This window comes from Hyaena hyaena, unplaced genomic scaffold (assembly GCF_003009895.1).
Source record: "Hyaena hyaena isolate Hyena2069 unplaced genomic scaffold, ASM300989v1 scaffold_34, whole genome shotgun sequence".
NCBI classification, from domain to species: domain Eukaryota; kingdom Metazoa; phylum Chordata; class Mammalia; order Carnivora; family Hyaenidae; genus Hyaena; species Hyaena hyaena.
This window is the reverse complement of record NW_024080665.1, coordinates 667,564-679,235: the sequence shown is the minus strand read 5'-3', so window position 1 is coordinate 679,235 and position 11,672 is coordinate 667,564. Positions and strand designations below refer to the sequence as shown.

The 11,672-nt window shown below is 49.0% G+C and overlaps 1 protein-coding gene across 3 annotated transcripts; it reads left to right on the top strand.

The window, feature by feature from the left end:
• The first annotated feature begins 241 nt into the window (after positions 1-241).
• Positions 242-6,169, top strand: UCP3 (uncoupling protein 3). 3 transcript variants are annotated; one of them, XM_039228701.1, is made up of 6 exons: positions 242-367; positions 849-1,059; positions 1,320-1,520; positions 2,681-2,782; positions 3,339-3,519; positions 6,055-6,169. In XM_039228701.1, exons 1-6 carry the CDS (start codon positions 242-244, stop codon positions 6,167-6,169), a joined length of 936 nt encoding a protein of 311 aa, XP_039084632.1. The 3 variants fall into 3 exon arrangements, with proteins under 3 accessions (XP_039084632.1, XP_039084634.1, XP_039084633.1); XM_039228703.1 differs by lacking the exon at positions 1,320-1,520; XM_039228702.1 differs by lacking the exon at positions 2,681-2,782.
• Positions 6,170-11,672: the final 5,503 nt, after the last annotated feature.

The window sequence follows — 11,672 nt, the reverse complement described above, 5'->3', positions numbered from 1 at the left end:
TGTCCCAACAAGCCAAATCCACACCACTAAGCATAGCAATGCCCAGGCTTTTCTCTCACCAAAGCCTCTCCCAGTGCTGAAAGGAGCCTGGGGATAGGTCCAAATGGCCCAGATCCCATCTGCCTCCTCTGGCCTGTCTCCTGCAGCCTCCTCCCTGCACTAAAGCTCAGAGCTGCAAAGTGGCCTCTCTCCTTGGACCTCTGCTGGGCCCTGGACGGACCAGGCAGAACCTTCTGGGACCATGGTGGGACTAAAGCCTTCAGACGTACCTCCCACAACAGCTGTGAAGTTCCTGGGGGCAGGCACAGCGGCCTGTTTCGCTGATCTCGTCACCTTTCCACTGGACACGGCCAAGGTTCGCCTGCAGGTACGTGCTTTTGGGCAGGGGTCATTGTTTGGATCACAGGAGGGGCTGAGCTCTCCGTGCCAGCACCCTTCGTGTCTGCCAGCATGCTCTTCCTTACACAGAACCCTGAGCAGGCCGCTCCCTCCACTGCTTTCAACCCTGCCTCACCACGTCCCCATCACCATCATCCAAGACAAAAACATCTTAATTCCTTGGACCCTTCATGGCCTCACAGTACTCTAAACCATCAAGCGTGAAATAAAAGTAACCATGTGACCTTGGACAAACCCCCAACCATTTGTTGTGGGAAAAGCAATCTGCCCTCCACGTGCTCTGAGGGTTGAGCTGACCACACCGTGTATCACAGCTTCTGAGCTATAAACCGCCACACAAACCTCAGTTGTTTTTCCTGGGATGTGATGGCTGTATAGTCATGCTTGTTCTTGAAAACCAGCCCCATCTGCCCCATCTCTGCTCATGTCTCTGCCGGGATGTTCCTCAGATCCAGGGGGAGAACCAGGCAACTCAGGCAGCCCGGAGAACCCAGTACCGTGGCGTGCTGGGCACCATCCTGACCATGGTCCGCACCGAGGGCCCCCGCAGCCCCTACAACGGGCTGGTCGCCGGCCTGCAGCGCCAGATGAGCTTTGCCTCCATCCGCATCGGCCTCTACGACTCTGTCAAGCAGTTCTACACCCCCAAAGGATCGGACCGTGAGTGCCTGGTATCTTGTAGACCCCGAGGCGGTGGGCAGAAGCAGACTCAAGGCTAGTGGGTCAGAGATGAGGGCAGACTCAGAGGCAGAGCTAGGGTGTGGGAGCCTGGCAATAGACACTCATGAGGAGGCTGAACCACTATCAGGAAAGTTCTAGAACCCAGGCATCAGGCAGGGGTAGCTCCACAGAGAACAGCATCAAGCCCAGAGAAGAACTGGGTGGCAGAACACTGGCCCACTCTCTCTCCTTCTCTCCAGACTCCAGCATCACTACCCGGATTTTGGCAGGCTGCACCACAGGAGCCATGGCGGTATCATGTGCACAGCCCACGGATGTGGTGAAGGTCCGATTTCAGGCCAGCATACACCTTGGGGCCGGGAGCAGCAGGAAGTACAGTGGGACGATGGATGCCTACAGGACCATTGCCAGAGAGGAAGGGATCAGAGGCCTATGGAAAGGTAGGTCTGGACTCCAGCCTCAGAGGGTCTTGGGCAGAGCATTTGCTACCCTAGGGTTAGGGCAGAGGCCCAGGCAAGGAGAGATCTCCCAAGCATGGTGTATTCCAGTGATGCTGAAAGAACACCTCAACCAAAACTGTCGCACTGCCCAGACACAGTGCCCCGAATTCAGTTCAACTTATAAACCCATCAGCGTGTGCACACTGCTATGAGGGAGACAGAAATGAATAGAAGACCCTTTCCACACCCTCATGGCTCTCACAGATGGACACAAGCCATGTCGAGGAATAGCCATTCCACAAGGGAAGATGTGCTGGGTTCATGCAGAGGTGTGGGGCCAGAGGCAGGAGATGCCATGCAGGCTCTGGGGTTGGCTGGGGGAGGTGACGCTTAAACTGGGCCTCAAGGCTCAGTGGGCTCTAGGTATGTGGAGATGGAAGGGAAGGACTTCCCCAGAAAAGCCCTATCAGGGGTGACTAAAGGATACAGAGGAGAAACAGAGGCCACTGGAGGAGGCAGCTACGAGTTGTCAGGCATAGGGAGACGCGGTGTGGAGGGGGCTTCCTCAGGACCAAGACTTTAAGGTTCCCCATGTATCCAAGTGGTAGTCACCTTGACACGCTGGAGTCTCTCTCACATGTGGACCAGGGGTCACACTAATCTTTGCAGAAGAAACAGTGACCCAGTGAGGGTTAAGGACAGGCTACCTGGGTCATAGCCTGATTTGCTATGTGCTTTCCCAGAACCCGGCCCTCACATATGATATGGGTGGCCTGGTCCTGATGCTCTCCCAGGGACCCCAGGGCCACCTTCCATCACTGCTCCAAGAGCCTTGCCTCTCTCTTCCAAAGAAGGACATCCTTGTCTGGCTTCAGCCAGGTCTCAGGGAGGCACATTTTCATTTTGATAGATTGTACAGATTATTCTCCAAAGTGTGACTCAAGCAAATATAAGAGGGCCTCTCTGCTTTCTGTCTCTGAGGTGGATACAGATAATCTAAGAGTTGTTAACTCCAGAGAGGGAAGCGTGGAATCTGCTCAACTGAGGCAGGCTCCTCTGAGAACATTCTGCTCTCCTCCACCTGGGGCCCTGGGGCCTTGCAACCAGGGAGTCCACGCCTCCTACTTTCCATTCATCAGCCCTCACTTCCTCCCTAACAGGAACTTGGCCCAACATCACTAGGAACGCCATCGTCAACTGTGCTGAGATGGTGACCTATGACATCATCAAGGAGAAGCTGCTAGACTATCACCTGCTCACTGGTGAGGCCTTGGGCTCCAGGCAGCTGCACTCCCACAGCATGGAGGGAACCTGGGATTTCAGAGTGGGCACCACTCAGAGCCCCCTGGGTGTTAGAAGGAGCAGAGGAGCAGCGCCCGATAAAAATGCCCAGTGCAGGAGTGCCTCTCTGCTCACTACCGGGGTGCTGACCAATTCACAAATCATTTGATAGAGCCAATTAGACCTTTTAAAAAATACCCAGTCCTTCACTGTAGTGACTAGTGGGAAAGAGCCCTGGGCGGGGAGGCCAGAGACCTGGGTTCCAGCCATCACTTCCCACCATGCAGCTTTAAGTAAGAGTCGCCTTGACTGACTTCATTTTCCTCTAATGCCGTCGTTGGGCTGCATAGCCTTCCAACTCTGATACAGCCCTGGTCTATTTTGCGAGTACGATGGGAGATTTAGAGAGCGCTATCCTTACACTCGAGGAGTTCACAGTTGCACGAGGAACACACGATGATGCACATGGAACAGAAAGCAAGCGTGCTGCCATCTCACGGCTCGGTATTTGCCCCACCCTTCCCTTCCCTGCTACAGACAACTTCCCCTGCCACTTCATCTCTGCCTTTGGAGCCGGCTTCTGTGCCACAGTGGTGGCCTCCCCCGTGGATGTGGTGAAGACCCGGTACATGAACTCACCCCCAGGCCAATACCGCAGCCCCCTGGACTGTATGCTGAAGATGGTGGCCCACGAGGGCCCCACAGCCTTCTATAAGGGGTGAGCCTCCCCCTCCTACCTCCAGCACCACCTCCCAGACAACCTGGGCTTGTTTCCTTCCCTCCTTCCTTCTTTCCCTCCTCCCACGTAAAATGTGCCTGCCATGAGTTTACCTGGAGACATGGTGGTGAACAGCACAGGTGTAAATGCCACAAAGGAAAAATATAAAGAACTACGGGAGTTAAAAAAAAAAAAAAAAGTAGACCAAATCTGATTTGGCGAGTCAGGGGAGGCTTGTCTGAAGAAAGAAGTCTAGGCCTAGGCCAAGTGCTATCTATCCCCAAACTTACTGGGCAGGAGAGAAGGAGGGAACAGTGGTTGCCCATCTGGACTTTTCTCCAACACGCAGCCATGACTGTGGAACACCACCGATGGCGGCCAAAATGCCCAACACACGTCACATTTTCTTGCTTCCGTGTCTTTGCTTTTACCATTCCCTCTTAATGGCATGCCTTAAATCTTAGCCGTGCTTCAGAACTAGTTCAAATGCCACCTCCTCCCCAACACTCTCAGGTATAAATTTTTCCTCCTCCCTATGAACTTCAGCAAAACTTCCTTTGCACCATTTTTTATGGTATTTACCTCCTCCTATTTTGTATTATAGGTTTTGTAAGTTTAAACTATGCCCCATGCTAGATCATAAGCTCCTTGTAGCCAGAACTGGTGGATTATACATCTTTCACCCCCCAGAGTCCTTAGCCAAAAGCCAGCACTCAATAACATAGGCTATTAACTATCACCATAAACGCTAAGTCACTAAGTACAAGGCCTAATGCAATGCATTTTACACAGATTATCTCAACACCCCCCTGAACTGGGCAGTATTCTCCACATTTGCTAAGGAAGAAACTGAGACTCAGAAAGGTCAAGTAACATGTCCATGATCACTAACTTAAAATGCCAGAGCCGTGGCTCTAACCCGGATCAGCAGATGCCACCTCGCATGTTGTGATCCGTTCTCCTGCCAAGCTCTTTGCTTGGTCCTCACACCTCCCACCACTGATGCCTTCAGCAGACAGTTCTCTGGTACCCGATATTAGACTGCACCAAACATGCAATCAGGTTCTCAACCCTGGGAGTGACATAATAAAACTATTTCAATTGGCAGACTTTTTTCCAATAAGTCTCCGATATTATTTCCAATAATAATTTCCAATAAGTGCTTCTATCGGTACAATCATCGGCGGTAGCCACCTGTCTCCATTTATTCTTTCACTTGGAAAACATTTACTGAGCCTCTCCTGTGTGCTGGGCCCTGTGCTTCCCTCAGAGAGCAGCAGACACATAGGTGATGTTTATCGAGCATTTACTGATACTGGGCCCTGCTCTGTGTGCTGTACATCAGCTCACTGAATCCTTCACAACAACGCTATGAGGTGAATACGATTATTGTACTCATTTTACAGATGAGGACACTGAGGCTTAGGAAGATTCAGTAACTTGTCCTCGGTCATGAAGCTAGAGGCTGACAGAGCAAGGATTTGAACCCAGGTCTGATTCTGGAGTTCACAGTCATTGCCTCAGTGCTATACAGTGGCGCCTCGGCTGAGGGTTCTGGAGAGGCCTTGGCATGAGGCTGCGGTGCCCAAGCCGCGTCCTACAGAGCCGAAAGCGGCCCTCCAGGCAAGGAGGAGAGTAGGGGACATCCCCGGACAGAGAGAACAACACAAACAGAGCCACGGAAGCAAGTCGGCGGGAGAGAGGACCCGGAGAGGATCAGCAGAGAGAGAGGCTGAGGAGGGAGTAGGGCCAGGTCACGGGCTCCTCCCTGGGTCTGCGAAGCTAAGGTGGGGACTGTCTCCCAGCTGCACTATCACAGGACAGGCAGGCTCTCTGGAGATTAGCTAAATTTGGTGTCACCCAGTCTTCACCCTGCGGTGAGCCAGCTTCCAGGTGCCCTGGTGGGACCTCCTCAGGGATCGCCCCTCAGCCTGTAAATGATCCCAGAAACACCCAGCAGCAGGGCGGAGTCAGGTGGTTTTAGTTGAGCTCCTCAACTACCCTGGGCCTCAGTTTTTTTTTTTTAAGGTTTTTATTTCTGAGAGAGATAGAGAGACAGCGTGAACAGGGGAGGGTCAGAGAGAGAGGAAGACACAGAATCTGAAGCAGGCTCCAGGCTCTGAGCTAGCTGTCAACACAGAGCCTGACACGGGGCTCGAACCCACGAACCGTGAGATCATGACCTGAGCCGAAGTCGGACGCTTAACCGACCGAGCCACCCAGGCACCCCCCGCCCCCTCAGTTTCTTTTAAAAAAGAAACCTGGCAACCATCACAGCTACCTTATAGCACTGTGGGAGCTAACTGCCTACCACAGAGCCTGGCTCAAAATGTGTTTTCCTCCCTTTCCTGACTCCCGCTTCTGCCTAAATGCCTTCAGCAGAGAAGAAAAAGCCTCGACAGATCTCAGAAAATGCTCACGACTACCAGAAGCCTAGGCGCTTTCACACTAACACCATGAGTGGGGGGAGCACTGGAGACCTCTTTGGGACTCGTAGTCCACACCACCTGATGTTTTGGCTGTTTCTCTCATCAGGTTTACACCATCGTTTTTACGCTTGGGAGCCTGGAATGTGGTGATGTTCGTGACCTACGAGCAGCTGAAACGGGCCTTGATGAACGTGCAGATGCTACGGGAATCTCCGTTCTGAATAAGGCAGGGCCACTCGGTACTTAACCAGAACAAAATCAGTTAAGACTTTACTAAAGCAGTGGGTCCGTGCACACACAAGCCCACACATGTTTACAGAACTGTTTACTTGCTGCTGAGTCAAGAAACAGAGGCGGAGGAAGGATTCTGGCCTTCAGTGCTTTGTCTTAAGAACACGATTGTTTTTGCACTGACAAGATGTAAAATAAATTATATTAATTTGGGGGACCCATTAAGTTGGACGCCTAATATTTAGGCAAGAGAAAATAAACCAAAAGATACATGTGGAAAAAACAGAAGTTTACAAACTACATCCTCTTAAAAAAAAAAAATCTGGTTAGACGATGAACCGTAGGAAGGACAGGAAGGACTGCATGCACGGGACGGGAGGGACACATGGGACAGGAGGGACACAGGGCACTTGGAAATCAGCTAAGGGATTTGGAGGGACGCTGCCCAAGCAACATAGCTGGGGCTGCAGCCTTCGGTTAAGTGTGAATCATCAGCCATACGTGTAATGTGTCTGCCATGTAGAAGCTATTGGGATTCTAGAAAATATGAGACAAGAGAGAGAGAGGGAGAGAGAGAGAAAACCTGGGCCAGCAGGAGGCTGCGATTCATAACTGCTCCCTGAGGATACTGGAAAAGGAAGACGGCAGACTCCATCTTCCTGCTTGTAAAATGGCAGTAGTAATCCCTTCCCTTCTATCACACCAGGGATGTTATGAGGCTCAAGTGATAAGGTGGACAGGAAAGCACTCTATAAAGGTAAAAGCTTCTATATTTACAAGTGTAAACATAAGGATGAGGCCTTGGGAGAGGTTTTCTCAGGGCACTGAGGAACTTTGAGAGAAGTTTTTGAAAGGTTGAAAGGCTGTCTAGAGGCCAGACCAAAGGAACGAGGGGCTGGGAGGCCAGGGGTGACAGAGAATGACATGCAGTCACCGGAGCCCCACTCCCACGCAGCCCTCGCTTCCCAGCCGGACTGTGAGGCATCCGGAAGGGTGCCAGGCTTGGAGGAAAAGGGGTAGATGTCAGGCTGACAGCCTAAGGTAGCAGGACTCAAGAGTGTTTTGGAAAATTATTATAATTCAATAAAGGCTGTGGGAATGAGAACAGCTATTTCTTTTTGCCTCCTCTTTCTTGGACAGAATGCCCCTTTCTCGCCACGTTTCCTGTTTGTCAGGGCTGGGCCTTTGGCCCTACAGGACCCAATGCCTTCTGCCTTCTCCTGGCTGGCTGCTGGGCCTTTTAGGGCTTTGGCTCCTCCGTCTGTAGGTAAAATGCCGGCTTGAATTGGATGACCTCCTTCTGAACTTTACTGGAGCTCTTTCAGGTTGATAATGCAGACTGGCATGTCGGTCTTTTTCTGCCTCTTAGCAGCCTATGTGGCTCTGATAACAGAACTGGGTTCAAATGTCCCCTCCCCCCACCTCACTAGCAACCTAACCACCGGGAATCCTTGTATCCTGGTGTCCCAGCAGAGAAGGGGAAGTAACAGTCCCCCACCTTGCAGAAGTGCTCAGCAACATCATCCCTACCTCTCCACTCGGACCCCCCTGCACCCTGGGGAAAAGCAAATGTCCTCTCGCCCTCAGCACTATCCTAACTTTAAAGTATAATTTGAGATTATCAACATACACAAACTGGCAAGTCCAAACCAAAGCAAAAAAAATAAAAATGATTTTTATTTAATGTCTCATTTGACCTTCAAATAAAACCTATATTAAAATTTTTCTCTTTCTTTTGACTTGACTGGCATGTGCAAAGCATTCTTAAACCCCAGGTCTCAGTCTGTAAACTCCTACAGGCCAGGAACTCTGTCTTCCATGAATTTCTATATAGGAATATTAACACATCCTCTACCCGGAGCAGACTATGCAGATATTCAGATGGTGATGCCAATAGAGAGAGGGGACCAATTCTACTAAGAGATATTTTGATTGGGATCAGCACCCTAGTGACCTCTGAATCCAGACTTTTGGAGAAAGGACCACAAGATTCGTGGGAGATCTTCTCCACTTTCCCGGGGAAATTTTAGGTCTCTTTCCCCACTTCTTAAAAGCACAGGTTGAAACAAATGACCTAAAGTTCTAAAATTTGGTGATTTTAAGGACTGAGACAGCTTCCTCTAAATGACAGCATGCGTGCCCTTCCTAATCCTGACCCCAGTCTCTGCATCAGGAAGTCACAAATGAGATCTTTTTTTTTTTTTTAATGTTTTATTTATTTCTGAGAGAGAGAGAGACAGCATGAACAGGGGAGGGTCAGAGAGAGAGGGAGACACAGAATCTGAAACAGGCTCCAGGCTCTGAGCTGGCTGTCAGCACAGAGCCCGACGCAGGGCTCAAACCCACAAACCGTGAGATCATGACCTGAGCCGAAGTCGGACACTTAACCGACTGAGCCACCCAGGCGCCCCACAGATGAGATCTTATAAGAAGGTCCGATCACTGTGTGAGGTCCACACAGGGAAGCTGGCTTCTTAGCTCATGCAGCCATTCCCCACTGCACACCTACTCCATCAAGTCATTAAAAGGAAATCTGCAGTCACATGACCCCAATGTTTATAGCAGCACAGTCAACAACAGCCAAAGTATGGAAAGAGCCCCAATGTCCATCGATGGATGAATGGATAAAGAAGATGTAGTATATATATACAATGGAGTAGTACTCAGCAATCAAAAAGAATCAAATCTTGCCATTTGCAACTATGTGGATAGAACTAGAGGATATCATGCATGCTAAGCGAAATTAGTCAGAGAAAGACATCATATGACCTCACTCGTATGAGGTATTTAAGATACAAAACAGATGAACATAAGGGAAGGGAAGCAAAAATAGTACAAAAACTCGTATGAGGTATTTAAGATACAAAACAGATGAACATAAGGGAAGGGAAGCAAAAATAGTACAAAAACAGGGAGGGGGATAAAGCAGACTCTAAAATATAGAGAACAGAGGGTTGCTGGAGGGGTGTGGGGAGGGGACATGGGCTAAATGGCTGAGGGGCATTAAGGAATCTACTCCCGAAATCACTGTTGCACTATATGCTAACTAATTTGGATATAAATTTTAAAAAATAAATTAAAAACAAACAGGGCAAAAAAGGAAATCTGCTTTTTCTCAATCTCCTCAGGCAAAAATGAGATAGTATAGGCCCCAGCTTAGTCACATTAGTGACATCATGGATAACTGACTTCACATAAATCTTGTAAGTAAAGGTAATATTTTTTAAAGGAACACTTTATTCAGAAGAACAAATGTTAAGTAAGGAAATACAATTCTATCTCTATGGATGAGTTAATTTGGGTCAGGACACTTTGAAAACTGCTGAATGCTAAAAAAAGGACAACGTTCATTGTACATACAGTATAAGCCACACGTTGTACTAGGTGCTGAGATAAATAAGGCCAACTCGACCTCCAAGGAGCTCACTGAGGTGGAGGATGGCGGGGCAAGAAAGACAAATAAGCCATACGGAGTGACAAAAGCCACGCTAGCGATACGCATAAGGCACCGAAGAGCAGCGACACCAATGAGGGACACCTGACCTGGTTTGGGGTCCAGGAGGCTTCTTGCAGGAAGACACCTAAAGGATACGTAGGAATTATCTAAGCAAAATAGGGTGGGTAAAGTCATTTTAGGCAGAGGAAATGGCTTCTGCTAAGGCCTAGAAACAAGGCAAGAACAAGGGGCATCCAAGTTTTGCCAGTTGTCAGTATGACTGCATTGCAGTCCCGAACGGAAGCAATGAGAGAAATGGGAATGAAGAAGAAAACAGGGACCTTGAAATGCTGTAGACACCACATATTATGGACTGGATGTTTGTGTCCCCCCCCCCCCCCCCCCCCCGCCAGAATTCATGAGTATTAGATGAGGTCATGAGGGTGGGAACCCCATGATGGGATTAGTGTCCTTATAAGAGGAGGAAGAGAGACCAGAGCTCTCTGTCTCTCCACCATGTGAGGACATGGTGAGAAGACGGTCTGCAAGTCAGGAAGAGGGGCCTCACTAGGGAACCAGATTGGCTAGCACCCTGAGTTGGACCTGCCAGCTTCCAGAACAATGAGAAATAAAGCCCTGTTATTTAAGCCACCAATCTACGGTACTTTGTTATGGCAGCCCGAGCCGACTAAAACACCAACCACATCAAGGAGTCTGGAGTAATTGGGTAATGTGGAGCCGCTGGAGTGTTTCAAGGAGGGAGTGATTAGCTGCGCTGTGGAGAATGAGTTAACGGAGTGGCCTCTGGTAAGACGAGGCTGTTGTTGAAACCCAGGCAAGGGTACTAAAAGTGAGAGGTGAGTGAACAGAATGGTAACAAAATCAACAATCCTTGGAAAGATTCCATCAGGACACAGTACTAAGAAAAGAGACGATGATACATGTTTTAAACAACATAGAAATATCCTCAGTAATATTCCTAGCAAATTATTTTCTGGCCCCTCAACCAAATCGCTTGTGTATTAGAAGCCTCACCATTTCCAGCTCTTCCTAGGAGAGAGCTTTCTGATAATGAACCAAAAGCACAGACCTTGTACCATTTATTCCTTTGCTCACTTCTTTTTTTTTTTTTTAATGTTGTTAATGTCTTATTTATTTCTGAGACAGAGAGAGAGACAGCGTGAGCAGGGGAGGGAAGAGAGAGAGGGGGAGATACAGAATCTGAAACAGGCTCCAGGCTCTGAGCTGGCTGTCAGCATAGAGCCCGACACGGGGCTCAAACCCATGAACCGTGAGATCATGACCTGAGCCGAAGTTGAACGCTTAACTGACTGAGCCACCCAGGCACAGTGTCCTTCAAAGCACAAAAGTTTTTAATTTTCATGAGCCCCAATTTGTCTATACCCTTCCTTTGCCCACTTCTGTTACCTCTTAGGCGTATCTCTTCTGACACACATGGGCAACTTAGGTGCCCCTCTGATAGAGTCCCACAGCTCTGGTTACGCTGTGTTTACCTGCCTGGCAGTCCCATGAGCCTGTAAATTCTTGGCAGGCATGCATGGGGTCATGTCTACAATTGTATCTCTCATCCTTTGCAGAGTGCCTAGGACATGGCAAAATGGATTTATAAATGAATTTTTAGTTAATTTTTTAAAATACATAGAATATAAAATTTACCATCTTAACCATTTTTAAATGTACCGTTCAGTGGTATTAAGTATATTCATACTGCTGTGCAACCATCCACCTGCAAAATTCATTTTTCATCTTGCAAAACTGAAATTGTATTCCTACGAAATAAGTCCCCATTTCCCCCCCCCCCCGCTCCCTGTAACCATCATCCTACTCTCTTTTTTTATGTTTATTTATTTATTTTGAGGGGGGAGGGGAAGAGAGAGAGAGAGAAAGAATCCCAAGCAGGCTCCGTGCTCAGCACAGAGCCCAACATGTGTGCAAGATCATGACCAAGCCAAAATCAAGAGTCAGATGCTCAATTGACTGACCCACCCAGGCACCCCCATCATCCTACTTTATCTCTATGAATCTGACTACTCCAG